The 21,716-nt window shown below is 42.3% G+C and overlaps 1 protein-coding gene across 14 annotated transcripts in view; it reads right to left on the bottom strand.

Moving 5' to 3' along the window:
• The window catches only part of C4_1H12orf75 (chromosome 4_1 C12orf75 homolog), a 358,071-nt gene that overhangs the window by 327,824 nt on the left and 8,531 nt on the right, over nt 1-21,716 (bottom strand). For all 14 annotated transcript variants that reach the window (XR_014981318.1, XM_085653217.1, XM_085653215.1 and 11 more), the window contains exon 2: nt 1,772-1,796. Coding sequence is in view for 13 of the 14 variants with exons in the window: in XM_085653217.1 (XP_085509343.1) it covers nt 1,772-1,796 (25 nt within the window). In the remaining variant the exon portion in view is untranslated. The remainder of the gene's footprint in view (nt 1-1,771; nt 1,797-21,716) is intronic.

Consider the following 21,716-nt stretch of genomic DNA (forward strand, 5'->3'; position numbering starts at 1 on the left):
AGTTGGAATGATGGGGCCAGGCCAGCCTAGAAACTAAAGACATCCTTTGCAAAACGTTCAAACGAGTCCCAAACTGGAGGTATCTGCAACTAGAATGAGACCAAAGGGGAATGTTTGGGTCATGGCAGCCCATCCAACTCTGAAAGCAACCCCTTGGGCTGTAGCCTGCTGGGAAATTCCTAAAGTGTGAGATGGCCAGTTCAGCCCGGCACGGATCAGAGATGTTGCTTTACCAAACATGGAAGTTGCCCTCTTGCTGATTTACTGATACGTGGTACAGGGCAGCAGATATGCACCCACAGAATGTTAGCGCTGTCTGGAGAAATAAATAAGTGGGGAAAAACACTTGTCACTCAACCAGTTTTCTTGGTCAATGCCATAGAAAGCCCATAATCAAATTCTTTTGTGACAGAGCTCTATCATCTCCGTAGATTAGTGTTTGGAAAGATATGCATGGGAGCAGTAGACAGTGCGATACACGTCATACAATTTTATTTATTCCTTTTCAACCAGTGAGGCAGGATTTCTCAGCCCCTCTGACATACAGTCCTGCATTAAAACATCTAGCTGAAGCCTCTTTCCAAAGAGCCTGGGAGAGTTTGTATGCCCTCTTGTTTTAGCTATGGACTAATCTGGATCTTCAATACCCCACCCCCTTTTCCAGGCTAGCTAGATGCAAAGAATAGATGTCTCACCTTTGGAGGCCAAAATGTAATCGCCTGCATTATTTGACAATACATCTCTAAACAGTATGTATCACAGACCAACTATCATTGACTCCATGACAGAGAGTAGAAAAATACAGAAAGGGGGAAGCGATAGTACACTTGGAGAACCTGGACCTGATATCTGAACCCCCAAACCCCTCTGTTTTACACAATCTATTGATTTTAACTTCTTTTTCTATTCAACCTTATCTTAAAGACGTTTTAAATTTGAGGCTTTGTCCTCACACGTCTAAGATTAGACCTATTCCATCGATTATGTACTTCGCCAATCATGAATGATTGGTCAATAAAATGGACAAACTGCCCATGTGATAGTAGGATGCCCCAATGCACAATGCACCTGGTTCTTATGTAAATTTTACTCACAGCAAAGGAAACTGTATATTTTACCCATTTTAAGGCAACAAGGCTTTACACAACGCCGTCCGGCTTATTTATTTTTACAAACTTTGCCCTCCCTCGAAATTTGTCTTAATGTCTTTTCTGTGGGCTGCTTTCTATGTCAAAAATACGTATGATTTTAAATAAAATGTAAATCCTACTGTGAATTATAACCCAAGTGCATGTCTAACTATTTTTACATGATTAATTATATTTTGGCACATAGGACGGGAAATATCTATAGCTATTTACAGAAAAGAAATTGACTATATAGCACATTTAATAACTAGGAATATCCCACTGGCAGTTAAAAGTTTATAAGTAGAAATGATGGTCTTAAAAGGTATTGTTCTTAATGTTTATAATGAAATGTTTATGGGAATTGTTTTTAACATGTGTAATTGCTTTTATGGATGCCTTTTTTCTATGACTCCGAATAAAGCAAATTATGAACGAGTATGGACTCCATAACAGAATCAGAAATAGTTCATTATAATTGTGCACACCACTAAAAAATACACATCTAAATAATAATCCAAAACAATGTAGCTCAATTTGGGCCTCATGTGTTTAATTCGTCTCCCTAAAAAAAATACATCTTAAAACAGATGTTAATGGTCAATTATTTCACAAGATGAACAACCTCAAATTGTGGTACTTACACATCTTTAGCTGCATCCGTAGCTCCTAAAATCAAAAAGGCACAAAATTCAAAATAATTATAGAAGAATTAGAAAAGCATTCTAAATTTAAGAAAAAAAACTTGATTTATTGTTATTCAATAATAGTTCATGATGTATGTTTGGCAGTGAAGACAGACCCACAAAACGAAATGACAAATGCTGAGACTTTTCATCCCACTGTGTAGAAAGCTTGGTGCATTCTATACACATAGATGAAGCAATCAGATGCCAGTAGAAAGTCCATTTACCTACAAGCATTGCGACAATATACATAGTTTACACAGAGTACGCTTGCAATTCCTGCGAGTAACAGATGCTTGACATTTTACACAAAGTAGAAGAATTTGTAAAATCTCATGACTGGTCAAGAAAAAAAAAAAACTGTAGAAACAAAAAGGCGATAATGGGCTGCAATAACCTTATATCCTTCAATAGAATCCTACCTGTTTCGGGTATTGAAGCAGCACTCATTCACTCAGCCAATCATTTATTGTGTCCATTTATAAAAATTGGCACAGTATACACCATATAAAAAAAAAGAAAAAAAAACCCAAAAAATTAATGATTTACAAATACTTTTTAAAAGTTCTAGTTATAAAAGAATAAAAAATGTACCATGATATTTTTTAATCAGGTAAAACAAAATACGTGTGTAGGGGTAGGCCCATGTTCCACTAGGATGGACTTTTTTTTTTTATAAATGGCAGTATGCAAAATGGTTAGAAACTGGCCAATTAGTGCGAGACTCATCAGTCTACGATCCCTTCGGCAATAGGCTCGAGCTTCTTTACACGTAGAGATACCCTGTGCTAAAATCATTGGTCTCAGTAGAACAAGACGTGTCGTTAAAAATACGTTAAAAATACTGAATTGCAACATAGTATATGGAGCGTGGATTTACACCTAATGTCAAAAAACCAGCAACTCAGCCTGTTGTCCAGGTTTACCCAATTGAGTATGCTTTAGTGTATCTGCAGGGTCATTAATCTGGCACATAATATTAAACATTGGTTGTTTCAGAAGAGGTTGCAATCAAGTTTTCATAAGATGCGTCCTGAATGATCTCCATGTCTATTTTTTTTCAAAAATAGATCAACTCCAGTTTTTTCAAAATTTACATTAATGCCATAGCTTTTATGAACAAAGATACTACTGACTCTAGGTTGACCATTAGGTCATTGGTCGCTTTGAGAAATTGGATTGCTACTTGACTGGGGTGTGAGCCCTGGTCAAGCAACAGCCACAATCCCTTGCAGGGTGAACCACAAAAAAAAAAATCACTACATTAACCTGTGCCTAGAGTAGCTTGGCACAAAAAGCAGTCAGACTTCACTTCGAGGCAAAGTATTTATGGCGCACACAAACCGTGATAAAGTGCAAACACAACACAAGAAAAATACCCTACTAATTTAGAAAAATAGATCACATTTTAATAAATTTGACACCAAAATGAGAAAAATCCCACCAGTAGAACCGGAGTTATGAATTAGTAAAGGTTTTAGAAAAACTAGCTCATAAAAGATCAAAAGTGCCAACCACTGACATCTAGTTCCACGAGACCGGGTCCCGGTTGAAAAATTTGGCAACCACGATGAAGCGCGTTTCATATAGAAAAAGAGGACTGGGTCCAGTCAGTGCTTCCCTTCGGACAAAATGTTCTCAGAAGGTAAAGTTATGCGGGGCAATGCTACAGGTGTCGTCCAAGGAGGGACAGTTATTGTCTGATAGCATAGGGTCGAAGCCACTGTGAAAATTTCAAAGTTCGGACTTCGTCCCTGAAAGGAAAGTCGAAAATCTCCAGCAGGACAAGCCCGATGGCTGCAGCCAAAGACAGTACCAAGAGGTCGGACACCCCTTTTGCGAAGGACCACTAAAAAAAAAGGATTTGCTGCTGCAGAGAAGTAGGTGTAACTGCAACAAATAATGGACGGAATGCTGAATGATTCAAACATTCTCCCCCAGTCGAGATCTGGTTTAAATCCATTGTTCTTTTGCCCATGACGCCACCCCAGTTTGGACCCAGCCATGAGCAATTCAGTCTTGACCCTGTGCCTTATGGGAACAGTACAGACCGAACTGCCAAGCCAGGTCCTCTCTGGACCGGAAACAAGCATCCTGGGGACGGTTTTGGGGTATGTCACCCTTCATCAGCCAGGCTATCTTGATTCTAGTAGCACAGTGAGCAAGGGACCCACGTCTGGGCATACCTGTCTCACTTAGGGTGGAAAGTGTAGCTGCATCAAATGATGGAAAGAATGCTGAACGATTCAAACATTCTCACCCAGTCAAGAGATCTGGGTAAAATCCATTGTTCTTTTGCCCACTATGCCACCCCAGTTTGGACTGTTCCATGCTTCTGCTGGACCGGACTGGAAAAGAGAAGTAGAGACAGATGTTGCGGAAAAGGTAAGATTTTCAACCCACCACCCCTGTTCCCTACCGGCTGCCACTGATGTTAGGTGTACCCTGCAGCATAGCTAGTAACCAGCTTCAGTCTTTCTCTTTAACTTCCAGTTGATCTGTTTAAAAACGGTATGCTTCCCTTTGTGTTCTTTTCTGCAGCTTACCCAAATTCGGCATTTTTATATGCATTATGATCCAAGGAATTGAGAGAATTATTTAAGATACCTGTAAGGTTAGGCTCTTTCCAGTCCCGTTTGTTGGTGTTATCTTAAAAATAGGATCTTGCTGGCTTAATTTTGCATTGTTCCATTTTTCAGTATTCAAATGCTGCTCGTTCTGTCAGGGCTTGATTCACCTGCTGTGAGGAGCGCTAGGTCACTATGGTCTCTTTGTATTGTGGAGAGCGGTCCGACCGGTCGAATCGAACTCAGAGTATGTCCTTAGATTTTAAGTGCTTTAAAGTAGGGATGTGCTAAAATATGCGCAGAATGTTTGCTCTGTTTAATATATCTTTTGTCCCCCTCAAGACATATAATGGGCGGAAGATAAGTTGGGTAGCATTACGTTCATTATCCCCCCATTATGGGTGGCTCATACAGTTAGTGGCTGACCATGGTGTGTATTTATGTTCTGGGATCTGATTTTCCCCAGGAGGTCAACAGTGTCCACAGTTAGCATTGTGGCAGATAACGGTTTATCAGGCTCCTGTGTCTTTAGTTGTAATTGCATAGCGCTTGGTGCATCTTGGTCATTACTGGGTTCAATTGTTTCAGACATCTGTGTCATGGATGTTTGAAAGCGGTTCAGTCCCACTAAGCTGGTAGGGTCTAAGTTGCTATTTAGCCCAGGGCTCATAGTTCCAAACCTTGGAGAGTTCAGGTAGGTCTTCCTCAATGTTCTTTAAGGTTACAAAAAAATGGGGCCTCTTGTGGTTCACCTTAGATTATAGACATTTCCAGATGGGGGGGGGGAGTGGGGAGTGGGGTTGGGGCGGTTTGGGTGGGGCACTGCCGGCAGGATAATACAGTGGTGGGATGTGGGGAGAGCGGGGGGGCCGTGGGGTAGGCGGGTGTGCTAAATGCGACAACTGTTCTGACTGTTTGGAGCACTATTCCTTTCATTGTATTATCACTAATCAGGTAAAACTGGCATGCTTATTCATACTCTCTGGCAAGGCACGGCAACTTTTGGGTGATGGCTGTTGTATTGGATGTGCACAATGACTTGGCCGTTTGGATCATAATTTTCTCTCATTGTATTATCACTGTCAGGAACTGCTTGGATTTCCTATTTTGTACTTCTTTGCAATGCCATGTAACTCTCATGCGCTATTGGAAAAATAAAGTGTAATTAAAAAAAAAAAAATTAAAAAAAAAAAAAAGTTACAAAAAATGGGGAAGATTCTACTCTGAGATGTAGCACTTAGATTATCCATATACACTAATCTTTGTAGATATGGCTTGCCTAATGTTTTTGGGAGGCGGGTGGGTGTTTTTCTTCACCCCGCTTTCCCCTCGTAATAAGTGGTTTGTTAATTTGTGCTGTCAATACAACACTCTTCTGTTGGTATCCTTCGCCCAAAGCAATCGCTGTCTTCAGTCCCTCATGCAAGAAGTCTTTAGCTCAAGGAGGCTCGGTGTGGTCATTGGTGAGATCATTCATTGTTGGAGTATTGAAAATTAATTTGGGATTCACCCCTCCCGTTTCCTTTGAGGAAAGTTATAACTGTTAGAAAGCTTTAAAGTATCCATAAGCAGTTATAGGAACTCTGGAAGTGTGCATAAGTTATCTACTGTTAGGGTACCGGCACAGCTAGTGCTATAGCTGGTTTGCTAGAATGCATTTATTTTTTTCTTCCAGACTTGCAATTTTTGAATTAATATTTGATATTGTGTTTGCCAGTGACTGCATTAGGTCAATTCGTAGTTCAGGTTTGTGCAATTGCCATGTAAGCGCATTAGTTGCTGCCAGCAAAGATTAATTGAATGACATAAGATTATTAATTGTGGAACTGCTTTCCTGTTTTAAAAATGATCTCTTGATGTTTGATCCTGAAGTGTGATCAGCTATCAACTGCTCAAATACTTCTACCATTTTGCATCCGAGTCGTTCAAAAGGAAGCTTGTAGACACCCTTAATGATGGTCCCTTTGTTGCCCCTGGGGGTGGAGGATTTCCCATTTACAAAGGGTTCATTGCATTAATCCGGGTAATTTGAGCGGCACACTTGTGCCAATGTTTTCTGTAATTATGCCACAGTGGCCCAAATATATAAAGCTGTTGAGGGACAATGTGGTAATTGCTTGGGGTGAGTTGAGGTCAACTGATGAAGACAGTTCAATTATATTTAGCTCCCCCAACCTCCTGAGATGCACAGGTAACTTCCAGCTAGAGCCGAGGATGCCCCTGTTAATGCTTCATAGGGGATATTAGATGTGGTGGGTAGTTCCGAAGGCACACAAGGCGCCTCGTTTCGCTCTGGTTTCTTTTTAATATCATTGTCAGATTTGTGCTTCAAAAAATATTATTCAATCAAGGTAGCAATAATTTTGGCATCTGTATTTTTGTCTCTTCCTTGAGCAAGACTGTTTTCCAGTAGCTTCTGTGGCAGAGTTTCAATAATGGTCCCTGTTGAGTTCAAATTGACCGGTATGGTTTAATTGGTTTTGGGAGCTCTAAATCTCTTGGACGGCCCAGATTGTTTGCAACACATTACAGAGGTTTTGTATGCAAAAGCCCAGTTTTGAAAAAGGACTCCACAGAGCAAGGACATTCTTTTGCCACAGTTGCAAGTTTTTTAGTTGTAGTCATTGACACCACAACCTGGAATGGGAGGGTAATGCAGGTTATTAACTTTTATTTTTGGTGTTGCTGCCTCCTAGTAGTAATCAGCTGCAAGCTTGGTAAGCAGTACTGAAGCAAATTAGCTTATAGTAGGAACAAATAGATGCAGGGGGCATGAGCACAACACTTTGCTTAAGAGGCTCTTCCTCCTCACTCCTTGCACCTTGGGTTAGCGTGCTAAGTGTTTTATTAGTAGGAGCGAGTAACACTTGTTAATGCTGAAGAAGCGTTTAGTCTGTTTCGACAATGGAGGAGGAGCAGCAAAGAGGTCAGCGCTGAGGTGGGCAGCAGACAAATCTTTGAGAATGGGGGTGGGAGGGCAATGGGCATGCAGGCAGGGAAAGAAGTGGTAATTGAGTGACAAAGCAGACATCAATGATTTATAAATTATCCAGAACTTATTTTAACCCAGCACTTACAAGGTGAGATCCAGTTCCGCGCTATGTTCTTCTCCAGGTCAATGGATCTTTGCCTCCATTTTAGAATGGAGCATAAATCAAAAAAATGTTTAAAAATTCTTCATTTTTGTCATTTTGTTCAGTCAATGACAAGATTTTGGCATATATTCAAAACCCTTGTCTCCTTAAATTCTTTATTATTTTTATTCAAATTAGTAAACCTGATCGATCTGTTTACAGAAATATCATTAAGATCATGGTTCGAGATAAAAATAAAGTAAACAGCTTGTACCATAATGGAAAAAAATCCCTATTCTATACAAGTTAGATATACAAAGTTACATAAAACCCACATAGGGTTCTTGAAAAGAGCGAAATCTGTGGAGTTTTCAAGAAGTCGAACTCCCCATTAAAAACTGTCCAAGAAACACATCCAAGTCTTCTTATTCGAGCAATAGGTGCTGCAGTTGCTACATCCATAAAATTCTAAAGAAAGGAAAGAGATACATCGTAGGAGTCACTGCCCAAGTGGCAAGCAACTAAAGCACTCAGAAGTAGCTTTCTGCTAAGATCTGTAAATGGAGGACTTCAGAGAAGGTCAGGCAAGGAACTCCTCATAAAGAATAGTTCAGAAAGATGCGTCATACTCTAGCTGGGAAACGCATACCAATATAAAACTACAAAACATGCATCAATGTATTCCAGTGTTCGGTCAGCTCGAGCCGATGAAGAGCAATCATCTGATCATCTAGTAAGTACATTTTTATTTGAAGAGTAATTAAAATCATTGCACAGAAAACAGTACAATCTGAATTAAAATCACGTGGCAGATAAAACATATTCAATTGATACAGTGGGTTTTTTAGTTTAAAAAAAATCTAAATAGTTTTTTTAAAAAATGGTTAAACCCTGAACGGAAAAAAAATCCAGACAGTTACTGCGAGTGGTTCTAAGCAAGATACTATATAGCAGATGTGTGGGGTAGCATACCATAGGCAAAACTATGACTCAGTCCCCACACTGTGCCCCTGCTGCACTAATAACGGTCTGTTAACTTGGAACAAAAACTTTGTTGCCCTGCAGGAGAGCTGCAGCGACTGACTGGCATGACAGCAAGGAGGTAGGATCTTATCTGGAGGGCCCAGAAGGCTGGCAGTAGCAGTTTCCGTCTAAGCCAACGGACGGCAGGGCAGATGCACAAGAAGTGTAATACACTCACCTCAAAGTGGCCGCATAAACAATAAGGGTCCAACCAGGTCCTCTTTCCAGACTGGAAACCTCGTCTTTTGATTGGTAGGCCCCCAGACTGATTAGGAGCAGGAAGTGTTGGTTTGATGAAGATATATGTGACTTGTGAGGTAGGGTTGTGGGCTCCAATCTGTGTAGGTTTGCAGAACTAACCATTTGTGCTTTTGCGAGCCATCTCAGCTTTGTTGCGTGTCCAGGCTTGTAATTTAGCCCCTTTAACAATTTTTTTGTAAAAAATGCAGTCAAACAGATGTTTAGATCCCAGACTTTAGACAGATCAAGGGTAGTTAATGCTTGCTGAAGCACCGTTGGCCCACCTCATCTGCCTGCCTTGTCTGCCTGTCTTTCCTTGGGGGTGGGGCCTGGTGGTTGATGAGCCCGTGGGCCCAGGAGGCTGGAGACTGGAAGCGGGAGGCATGGGTCTAGGCTCAAGGACCAAGCCAGGTGCAGGTCACCGACTCAGGTATTCTGGGTTTCCCATTGGTCATATTGAGATCGCCATTGAACATTCTAACTACTGCCCGGGTCTGAGTAAGCATGGCCCTGCCTTCGATCCTCCCTCTACTCCTCCTCTGCTGCCACGGCTACCAGCCCCACTCCTCGTCTTTGTTTGACATCACTTTTATGTATTGGGCCTGCAGAACTCTAGAGTGTAGATTGAGCCTGGCTCTCTCCAAGGATATACAGAATCGAGCTTCTTTCTTCATACCCACGGTAAATGTACGATGCCGACGGTTGACTAACTAAATGTATCAATTAGTTACTCAACATTCATACAGGTTGCATTTGTATTAAATTTCCCTTGAGAATCTCAGCAATGTCTAAACTACAAGCTTATTTGGGTTCCACTGAATAACAATGAACTGCTCTAAGGACAAACATTTTAATTCAGCATCCTGGTTAAATCATGAGATTCACGTTATCTTAGGAGCTCCATTTGTATAATATACTGCTCTTTACTAATCATTTTGTGAATATGTGGGAGCTACAAACAATCTAAATACAAATGAGAACATGCAGCTTGGAAAGAATAAATACATTTATAAAAAGTCAGCACATGCTATAGTAATGGAAGTTTTAATGCAGTTCAGCTACCATGATTTAACATCTCTTAAAACATTTATTAAAGAGAGAAATTAAAGAAAGATCGAAAAATGAAAAGAGGCCTAGTCTGGTCCTAGCAATGGAAATACAATAATAATAATAATAATCCACATTTGTAAAGCGCGAACAATCACCCGTAAGGGTCTCTAGGCGCTGGGGGCCATCGGGAAGATTAAGCAAGCTATTGCCCAGAGTCACATGGTGCTGGGCTAATCTGCCACCGGCGCTGGGGATCGAACCGTGATCCCCAGATTCCGGAGTCAGTCACCCTGGCCGCCGCGCCACACCTCTTCACTATAGAAATTATGACTTGGTGCATTTTTGCAGTAATTGTTTTCGTGTCATTTTGACAAAAAGCTGCATATTAATTCTACACACAAGCATATGTGAGTGTAATAAAGGCACATTTTCCCTGCATGTCGGTTTTAACTTAAAGAAATATGTTGATAACTAATGCTGTCTGTCTGTAATGTAAATACAATTTTTAAGATGTCTTCTGCGTTATCAATTCCCCCATCTGATGGTTAGTTTAGCCATCATGCCAATTCCATTTCTCATGTGAGTTGGTTCAGAGGGTACTCTCATCAGTTGAGTCTTGTTGTTTTCTTTTCTGGCCTCTACATTTCAATGATTTCATACAATCATTATTCCATTCAGACTCAAATCTCTCAAATAACTTCCATTTTGTACCCTTCGCCTTTTATGCAAAATAAAGGTATAGCTTTTGAACAAAGCAAAAAAAAACACAATTAAGTAAAGCCCCTGAATTATTTTTGGCATTAGAATAGCCTTCAATATACCCTTCCCTGCCAGTGAGAACCAATCCACATGGCGTAAACTACCTTTCAGGAATTTTCAAAAGCAATTCATATAATTCAGGTTCTAAAACTGAAATGTTCTTTCCAAATCTTTCCATTTCCTTGGTTTGGTCAGGTATGTATGAGCAGCAGTGAGTCAATTTAAGCATTTTGCAGACTCTGCCCTTTTCTGCAAGTAAAATGTCTAGTGCAGGTCGGTCCCGAAGAACCATAGACCGTATAGCGACTAACTCAGTATTAACTATAAGCAAAGCTCCAAATGCGCTTGTTGCCATCTTGTCAGCAACAGTTAGCACCTTTCTAATCTTTTCATCGTCTAATGTGACTCCTACGAGTGGAATGATTGCACCATGTCTACCACTAAACCAGTTCCAGTGTGTGTATTTCATTTAGGGCTATGTACTGGTGTCATGGTCAGTGCGTCTAAGCTTTGGACATGGTACCTCTTAGGGATTAGTACACCCAAAAAACAAATACCCTCCCAATTAGCAGGCAATAGAAAATAAGCATTATGTTCACACATTAAGTAAACTCCAGGTATCGCAGGAGAGTCTCCTTGTAAAATTTGCCAGGACACTCCCGTCAGCTCAAATTTGTGTTCACAACTGCTTTCTCCTACCATTCGTTTAGGTGTCTTCCTATTGTAAACGCACATTTTCCCCTTGTGTGGACGGTCTAATCCTAACTTAAGGTTAACCATTTTCTTTCTAAATTTGTCTTACTCCTTCTTCCAAACATACATCAAAACATCACTGCGCTTTTCATGAGTTCTGGTTGTGTTAGTGTATCTTTCTTCTAAAGCCATAATGAATATTTTCTCTAAAGGTCGCATAATGCAGGTTAAATTGTTTGTTTAAGCCTTAACACCATCGGTAGGCCTGTATGGAAAAAAGTAATACCAAGTTGTGTCCCTTTACTTTGCTTGTGGGTGTAAATTCATACTTTCTATTAAAGGCATACTAGTCATACATGTCACTTATAGAGCGCATAGCTAACCGTAGGAATCCCAGCACTAATAAGCAATGACGGCTGGCATGGCTCATGGGTGGGGGGTGGGAAGTGGGAAGGGGGGTGGGAAGTGGGAAGGGGGACAGGCAAGTGGTCGCGTAGGGAGGAGAAGGTAGTGCAGTGGATTTTAAATAATAATTAAAACAAATTTTTTAAAAAACAACTTAGCTTTCCCCGGTCCCGCATTTCCCAAGCTCATACTCTTGCATTCATGCCTGCACAAGAACAGGAAGCAGGCAGCCTCCCTCCCCACCCCTAAGCCAATCACAACTCTGCAATGGCAGTGTTGTGATTGGCTGGGACGCCGACCACACAGGCATCTATGGGGAGGCCATTTTCTCCATGTAGGCTGGTTTGGTCGGACCCAGAGGGCCGACCAAACAGTCTGGGCCCCCCAACATTGGGCTAGCCACTCCTCCCCTGCCCTCGAGCAGGACCGAGCAAACCAAATCCTTCTTCTGCTTTCTCGCAGTGCGAGAAGCAGAAACATAATATGGTAATTATAATACCATTTTATGTTTCTGCTTCTCGCACTGTGAGAAAGCAGTGGGGCGACGCTCCTCCTCCCACGTGGAGGAGCCGCCACTGCTAATAAGTGCAACTTAGGCTGGCCAGTGAACACTAAGGGAGGCAGCTGTCAAACAGCCAAGTTTTCAGAAGCTTGTGAAAAGGAAGTTCTGGGTTGGCTGTCCGTAAAGTGAGGGGTAAAGAATTCCAGAGTTAGGTAGTGTTCTATCTGAAGGACCAGCCTCCACTCCTGACTTTTTTGGCTAGAAGGAACAGCAGCCCGTTGAGAATTGGCGGATTGCAAATTACTAAAAAGGGTGTAGAGGGAGATTGGGGATCGGGAGATTGATAGGTCTTTGTCAAAAAGTGCCCTGTAAGCTACACAGGGGGCTTTAAATGTAATCCTCTGGGTGACCGGGTGTTAGTGGAGGGACACCAGAGCTTGCCGGGCTGATTTGTCCCAAGGGATATTGTAAAGAAGTCAAGCCACAGAATTCTGTACAATCTGCAGTCTTCCGATTACAGATTTTGGATTAACTAGGTACCATGTGTTTCCATAGTCCAGGTGAGAGAGAATAAGGGCCTGAGTTTTCCTGAGCATCCCAAGGATGCCATAGCAGATTTCAGGTAGATATATGGCCTGGGTTTCCATGGTCAAGGAATTGTCCAGCCATATCCCAGACTTTTTATGGGTGACTTGGGGGTATGCGGCCTACCCAGGGAGGCCGGCCTTCCTAGGTGAAAGTTAGGGAAGTTTCCTAGAATCATAAACTCCATCTAATCCCCATTTAGTTTCAGGGCAGAATTGTTTATTCAGTTATCTGCTTCTTCTAGACAGAGGCTTATTGTTGAAGAACAGGGATCTGGATTATGAGCAAGGGCAATGACCAGTTGAGTATCGTCCGCATTTGAGATTATGGAAATCCCAAATGGGAGGACGATATCTGCCAGCAGACGCATGTACAAATTAAATAGAGTGGGACTCAAAGATGAGCCTTAAGATACTCCGCAATTCAGTGGAAAATATCTGAAGTGTGGCTTTCCTGAAAGACCTGAAACATCCGGTTTCTGAGGTAGTATTGAAGCCAGGTGAGGGTCTGCCCGAACACTCGTGCGCAACGGATTCTGTTGGTAAGAAGTGTTGAATGCTGCACTAAGATTGAAGAGAATAATAGCCGCTGGTCCTACCCATCTAGCAGCATTTTAGAATAAAAATATTCAAAACATCCATGTCCGTAAACTAGTGACTGGGCAAACATGCTCGCCCCCTCCAGAACTCTGACCGACAACGCACCACGAAAGCCACCTGGTTCATCACGGACCTCCGAAAATCCAAGCGCACTTGCCGACGACTTGAGAAAGTATGGAGGAACAGCAAAATCTAGGAAGCACGCATCGCTTACAAGATCGCCATGACAGAACACCAACTCATCAGATCTACAAAGTGGAACTTCATCCAGGACGGAATCCTCTCCAACTCCCGCAACTCTAAGGAACTCTTCAGCATCATACAAGAATTCACCAAACCACCTCCCCCACCGAAAACTCTGAAGTCCCTCCCTCCCAGGACCTCTGCAACAAACTCCGCTCCTACTTCCCATCACAAGATCAGGATTCTCTACGACAACTTCGATGAACGGAACCAAGGCACCAACACTACATCCACCACAGGCAACGCCACCAAGCCTACCATCACCGCCTGGACCCCTGTCACCAAAGAAGACACCACTAAGACCATGAGAAGCATACACTCAGGAGGCCCCACTGACCCCTGCCCGCCGGACATCTTCCACAGTGCCACATCCGCCATAGCACCCAAACTACGATGTACTATCATCTGCACCCGCGAAACAGGCACGTTCCCCCGACGACTGGAAAAGCACAGCAGTCAAACCCTTCCTAAAGAAGCCATCCGCAGACCTGACGGACCTTAAGAACTACTGACCCATCGCTATCTTCCCCTTCACAGTCAAAGTCACTAAGAAGATAGTCAACAACCAGCTCACGAACTTCATAGAATCCAACTTGATCCTCAACACTTCCCAATCCGGATTCCGCAGCAACCCTCCTTGCCGCCATGGATGACATCTACACTCTCCTCGACTAAGAGCACATAGCTGCCCTCATTCTATGAGACCTCTCAACAGCCTTCGACACCATCTCCCATCGCACAGTAACGGCCAAACTCCACAACACTGGAATACAGAGAACTGCCCTGGACTGGATCTGCTCCTACCTTGCTCTCCAATCAACCAATCAATCATTTGTAAAGCGCACTACATACCCGCGAGGGTCTCAAGGCACTCAAGGGGGGGGGGGGGTGCTACTGATCAAACAGCCAGGTCTTGAGCATCCTCCTGAAGGTCAGCAGGTCTTGGGTCTGTCGTAGGCTCAGTGGGAGGGTGTTCCAACTGTCCAAACTCAAATAATCATTCCTCTCCAAACCCACAGAGATCAGCTGCGGAGTACCCCAAGGATCCTCACTCAGCCCCACGCTCATCAACATCTACATTGCCACCCTTGCTACATTCGTCAAAATACAGACTTCGCATAGTATCCACTCCCTCACCAAGGGACCCACATCACCAGACACAGTTTCCAGGAAGGAATGAAGGACATTGCATCCTGTATGAGCAGCAGCTGCCAGAAGCTCAACTCTGAGAAAACGGAAGTCCTCATCCTCGGATCCACCCGCCTCTGCATGGGACAACACCTGGTGGCCCTCTGCTACCCTCCCACACCCACAGACCACACCCACCCCCCCCCAACCTCTGCATCATACTAAACTCATCCCTCACCATGAACTGGCAGGTCAGTGCTGTATCTTTTTTTTTTTTTAACATTTTATTGCCATTTCACTTGTACACATTATCACTGTCAGGATATAAATGTACATTCCTAGCTTACAGTTCTAGCTTTCCTTCTCTGTTACAAGAAATCAACTCCCTCTCCCCCCCACCTGACAAGTTGTTTAGGTGCAGTTTAGTGTCACTAGTATTCATGTTCTCTGTTTAGTTTTTTTAACTCTCATTTGGGGTCTATATGTGGCAGGGGAATTAGTGTGCTATTCTCCCAATCTCATTCTCTTGGGGTCATCGTTCCATTGTCCCAGTCTGGTGATTGTGGGTTCGATTGGGCATCATCTAGGTCTGGTGTCCGAATCTCATCTAGCAGCCTCCCCCAAGCCCTCGCAGTTTCCAGGTTCCCTACACTGTGCCTTGCTTCCCTAAGTAGGATTCTATTTTCTGTGCCCGCTCATTCATCTAATTCTCTTTTCCAGGTCTCTATTCTCGGTCCCCCTATCTACTTCCAGTTCCTGGCGATTGCCTACTTAGCTAAAACATATGCAAGTTACTGAAACCTCCCAGTGATCTTCGTCTTGGTCATATGTGGGAACCAGCTCAGTATGCAATGGCCTGGTGTCTGTGGTACCTCTATCAATAACACTTTCCACTAGATGCATCACCTCCTCCCTGAAGGCCCGCAGGACAGTCCCAGAACATGTGCAGTACAAGTGCCTCTTATTCTCCACATTGGGGGCAGACCACCTCCCCTTCCCTGGAAATAATGTCCGATTTGCGCTGGCATAAGATACGCTCTATGTAAAACGTAGTAGTTTATCAGCAACACTGCATCTTCCACGTGCTTCATTACCCTACGCATTCTATGCAAGACCTTCAAACGGATCCCCCCCAAAATCCCAGAAAGCCGTCACCCACGCACTCATAACCAGCAGACTATTACGGGAACGCCCTCTACACCGGAATCAAGAAATCTCTACTCCTCAAACTCCAGACTTTCCACGCCGCCGCAGCCAGACTTGTCCTTGGAATCCCACGACAAGACCACATCACGCAGCTCCTAGAAAACCTCCACTGGCTCCCCGTCGGAAAGAGTGACCTTCAAGCTGCTCACTCACGCCTACAAATCCCTCCACAACACCGGACCCCAATACCTCACTGAAAGAATCTCCTCCTATGCACCCAAGAGAAACCTCCACTCCGCCGACCTTGCCCTGGCTGAAATCCCTCGCATTCGCAGAGCCAGAAGGGGAGGAACAGCCTTCTCCTACATAGTGGCCAAGACCTGGAACAAACTCCCCCCTCAGCATCAAAAGAACCCCCACACTGCAAGCATTCAGGAAGTGCCTTAAGACCTGGTTCTTCGGATGAGACGGAATCGCTCAAATCCCCCCCTCCCTCCAGCTCATTGAGACCCTCACGGGTGAGTAGTGCGCTTCACAAATCCCCAATTGACTGAGTGAAATTAAAATCCAGCATGGAATAGCATACAATAAAGGCATGTAGTAATAAGTGATCTCCTCTGTAGCAGACATTGGTAAATACGCACACACGTAGCAACCATAGCATTAGTGAATTCTTGTACGAACCTAGAGTAGACATTAGTAGCAGAAATCAGCCTACTAATAAACAAGGACTTTTATTGATCATCACTAATGTATGTGTGTGGTTTAGGGGAATTATTTGCTTTGGGTAATATTATTTGCACTTATTTCTAATGCAGCACATTTCTTCTCAAGTCAGACTCGGTGTGACTTGAATTTTGTAGTTCTATTGCAAGTTCAGTGTTTTGACGTTAGTTTTTGTTACTAATTATACAATATTTAATCCTAATCTGTGTTCTTCTACAAATGTTGTCTTTCTTTCTTTGTCAAAATATTTACCCTTAATTTCTCAATTTGTTCTTAAGGAGGTTCAAGTAATTCAGGATTCACATTGCACAAGTCTTCCAAGGTAACATTCAGTGCGTTAATCACCTATTATGGCCATTCAAGTGAGGAATATCTTTGACAAGACACTTCTGCTCTTTTCCATTTTCTCATTGACGGTTTGTTTTGTTCTATTCCAATTTCGTCCCTGGACTCCGTTTCTTCAGGTATAGTCTCTGGTATGTGGGCTATTGAGGAGCTGCTTCTTGTTTTTCCTTGGTCAAAACTTCATGGCCATTCAGCTTTACGATTTATTCTTCTGGATCCAGTACTTGTTACTTCATCTGGATCTTCTAGTTGCACCGATTATATTTCATTGGTACTTTCGTTCTGAAGCTCAGTCTATAGCTCTTTTTCGTTAGAGACTTTGATGCCACTTTGTGTAACTTCAAGCACTTGGACTGGTCTTTCAACTTGCCGATTTCCCCCCCACTTTGTGTTGCTGTACTGGCAACAGTGCTAACAGTGCTACTGGTCTTGGTGGTATTTTAGGTGGTGGTGCAGTCACCAATTCTCTTATTTCAGGATCATAGACCACAATCGCTTCCTCTAGATTTCTCATTTTCTGTGCGTGTGAGGCATGTATCCAGTTTGGATTTGCAGCACATTTGTCATCAAAATTATTTGAAAGGGGTCTTTCCGCCTTTGTTCTAGAAAAGTCTTCTGAACTTTCATCTTGAGCACAACCCAGTCACCAGGATGAAGGTAATGAGATTGATGTGGATTTTTTTGTCGCAGCTGAAAATTGACGAGAGATAGAAGAGACCACATCAATCCTATGCAGTAATCCAATATAATGTCATCAGTGATATTCATCATAGCATTTGCAGGAACAGCAGATAATCACATTGCCCTGCCCATCAATAATGTGGCGACAAACAAGTCTTCCTGTCAGGAGTACTTCTAATGCTCATTAACACCAAAGGTAGTACATCTGGCCATTTCAGAGATGTTGAAGCACAAAATTTTGCTAATCAAGACTTTATGGTCTCATTTACTTGTTTAATTATTCCTGATGCTTTGGGTCTGTTACTGCAATGGAGTCTTTGCTCAATTTGTAGTGCTGTGCAGATCATTTTCATAACTTAATTATTGAAATGGTTCCTCCAACTCAAGAGAAAATCTGCATTCTTTACCTTCGTATCGATTCTTGCAATAAGAGTTTTGCTACACAGATTATCGTTTATTCTGGTTGGGTAGGCTTCGACCCATCTCGACTTGGATATACCTCAGCCCATTGTAAACAGGCATCTCAATAAAGTCCATCTGCGTTCTGTTGAATGGTCTACCCGATCTCCTAATGTGGGTTAGTGTAACATGTGCTCTCTTTCCTGCATTGATCTGTTGGCAAATGATACCTCCGTGGCAAATTCATTCAGCTAGCTTTCGAAATCTGGGATTATTTCAATTCCGCCTAAAAAGTCTGTCCATGGCATCCCTTCCTAGGCATGTGTATCCATGATAATGTATTTGGAAACAAGAGAAACACTGGTTTCCCCCCCATCGGCTGACATCCAAATTTCATTTGCATTTATCTCACAATCTGCTTTTTTGCCAAATGTTTTGTTCTGCTTCGGAAATATCCTCCTGCGCCCTCTTTATTCATTCCTAGTATCAGTGATTTTCATCAACACCGTAAATAAAGTTTCCTCCTTGGGCTCACATGTGAAATTTCCATTAAATGTGCAGGCCAGCAAAGCACAATACCGTGCAACTAAATCCATGCATCTATTTATCATTGTAACATATCCATTGCCACCTTGATGAGCTGTACATCTAACCACTGCACAATTTCGCTGGGCAGCTGCAAAGCTTCCAACAAATCTTTAACATATACGCCATTTAAAATCAGGGTACCTGAAGAGGTCATGAAACCTTTTTGTGACCATAATTGCCCAAAATCGTGTACAACACCAAACCCGTACTGGCAATCTATAAAGATGGTGACTCATTTGTGCAGTTCACCTGCATGCTCTGGTAAGGGCAATCAATTTGGCAACTTGTGCTAAGGTAACTCTTTGAAGCAATGAAGCTTTGGCAACATCATTTATAGTGCACATTGTATATGCTGCTCATAATGTGCCATCATTACCTCTTAAGCATGAGCCATCCACAAAAAGGACCTTGTCGGGTTAATTCAGGGGTTCATTCTTGATATCTGGTTCATAAATCCATGACATTTAGGCAATTATGTTCAACTTCATCACAATATACATCATTTACAGGTAACAGTGTTGATGGATGAAGAACATTGAATCTCTTTAAAACAATATTTTCTGAGAACAAAATGGTCTGTTCATACCGTGTCAACCTACTGTGGGTGAAATATTGTGCTTTCGTTCTTGTCAATAATAGCTCCACAGAGTGTGGGACCATAACAGTTGGAGGGTATTCCATCACTATGTTCTCACTCTTTTCCAGACTAGTGCTCACCGCGGCAACTGTTTAAAGGCCTGCGGTTATAGGATCAAGTGTAGTGGAGAAGTATGCCACAGGTTTTCCAGCTTCGCCCATGAGTCTGCGTCAGCACAGAGAGCACACCCATCCCTCACTGCAGAATAGTGTAAACTCCTTTAAATAATCTGGCATTCCCAGTGCTGGGGGAACAACACAATTTGTCTTTCAGCTCTAGGAGATTCCTTTTTGTAACGTAACCTCTTCTCTTACTGGTGTTATTCCTGCAATTGTTTCTGGGGTCAAATGATTTGGGGCCTTTCTTGGATAAACTGCATTTGTCTTTACAGTAATTCAGACTAGTTCTACACCTTTGAGGAATCCAATGCCTTTGCCCATGAAAGACACACTTTTATATCAACTGTCTCACTAAATATTCAGGTAATTTTTCAACAGTTAATAAGGGAAACATTTCAACAATGTTCTGTTGTCTAATCATTTTAAATTCCTCTACGTCCTCATCATGGGTCTGGAAAGCTACATAGTCCGGTGTGCAATAAATGGTGCAATTTAACTTGCACAGCAAATCTCTTCCTAACATGTTCACTGGACTTGAGTCACAAACCCCAAACTGATGATTTTCTTTAAATGAACTTATTTTTACTTGCACCTTTTCAGAAACTGAATTTGTAAACTGTTTATGTTTAACTCCCACAATGTGGATATTTTTCCCCGAGTGGTAGGTCTGGGACTTCTGCTGTTCTAACAGTTGATTTGGTAGCACCAGTACCAACCAAAAATGATATGGGGTGGCCATAGACTTCAGCATCTACATATGGGCCACCCTGGTCTACCTCCAAGACCAAGTACGCAATCTTCCTCCCTCCTCAGACACCTTCATTGGGAAGCATCTCAACGTGAACTGTTATTTTTGAAAAATGGGTATTGGTCTAAAGCATTCAGATTCTAATTTTGGAATTGTGGCATTTGATTTTGAAATGCACGTGTGTTCATTTTAGGCATTAGATTCAAATGAAAAATCGAGGATTTCCCATACTCTGGGAATTCATTTGAGCAGGTGGAACAGGTAACACAGGGATAGGTTCCTGTGTACGCATTTGCATCTGCTGTGTAGGCATTTTTTGCATTTGCATTCCTCTGGTCAATTATTTCCACTAGTATCAGAATTATATCTACATTCCCTCTTCCAATGTCCAATTCTATCACAGAGAATAGTCTTTCATAGCAGCAAGCCGCATTCCAGGGCCTGTACCCACAGGAACACCTCTAGCTCTACTGTGTGTCATATTAAACCCTCCTCCACTTCCCTGCAAACCAGCCTGCTGAACTGCAACAACTTGCACGTTCACTTGATTTCCTTCAAAATGAGAATTCTGAAAACCTTGCGGAACCAACTTAGTCTGTGCAAACATAAATGTCACCTTAATTTTCTTCTGACAAAAAACACATCTTTCTCCTCTGGAACCTCTCGTTCACTGTGCTACTGAAACACCTGCAACAACCACTCAGAATATTCATGAACTGTTTCTTTCAGCTCTTGGGTAGTTCTTTTCATTTTATACCAATCCATATATTTCAGTGGCACTCTACCCTTTAGAAAGGTAATCAGAGCCTCATATTTCTGCATCACTACAGGAGATGGTGCATTTGTTCTAACATCCCTCACCACTTCATCTTTTGGCCATTAAACCAATGTCTTGCATTCAGCGCATATGTCAGCAGGTACCACAATGCTGAAAACGTATTCAAATCAGTCCACAACACCTTGGAACTGTGTATAAACCATTCTACTTGTGCATACCACTGCACTGGCTTGTCTCTGCTTTTTGGAAAATGGTTAGTAAATTTTCCAAATCACCTTGACTTCAAAGAACATGTACATATTCCTCCAGCTGTTTTCTGAGTGGGTGTGCTGATGTTTCTCCCTCATTTTCTTCATCACTATTCCCTGCTATAGCCACTTCTCTTTTTCTTTTCATGCTTATTTGCCCATTTAATTTCTGATATTTCAGTCGAACTCCATTTGCGAATGCACATGGCTAATTCCATAATGCGTATCGCATTCCTGCAATTTGCATGTTTGCTATGGTTGGATTATCTAATTGGACCCCATCACTTTTCTGCAAATGAAATTTTTTGGAAAGAGTATTTCATATTTCTGGGCTATTTCAGTCAATTTGTCATATACCATAGCTGCCCTCTTTATAATTTACTAAACAGATAAACCAATTATTTTCTCTTGTATTGCTCTATGTAGTCAAATGCTAAACATCCCCTTATTATTTCCTCCAGTTGCACCTTTAATTTAGTCATTTTAAGGGCATTTCCACCTCTGAATCCGTTTATCATTGTATCGCTGTTCCTTCCATCGTTTTAATTCCCACAGAGTCTTCCATCCAAGCTGGCATACTCCCTCCCTCATAATAACTTATATCACCAGGAGCCATGGGG

The sequence above is a fragment of the Triturus cristatus genome, chromosome 4_1, assembly GCF_964204655.1.
Source record: "Triturus cristatus chromosome 4_1, aTriCri1.1, whole genome shotgun sequence".
NCBI lineage: Eukaryota > Metazoa > Chordata > Amphibia > Caudata > Salamandridae > Triturus > Triturus cristatus.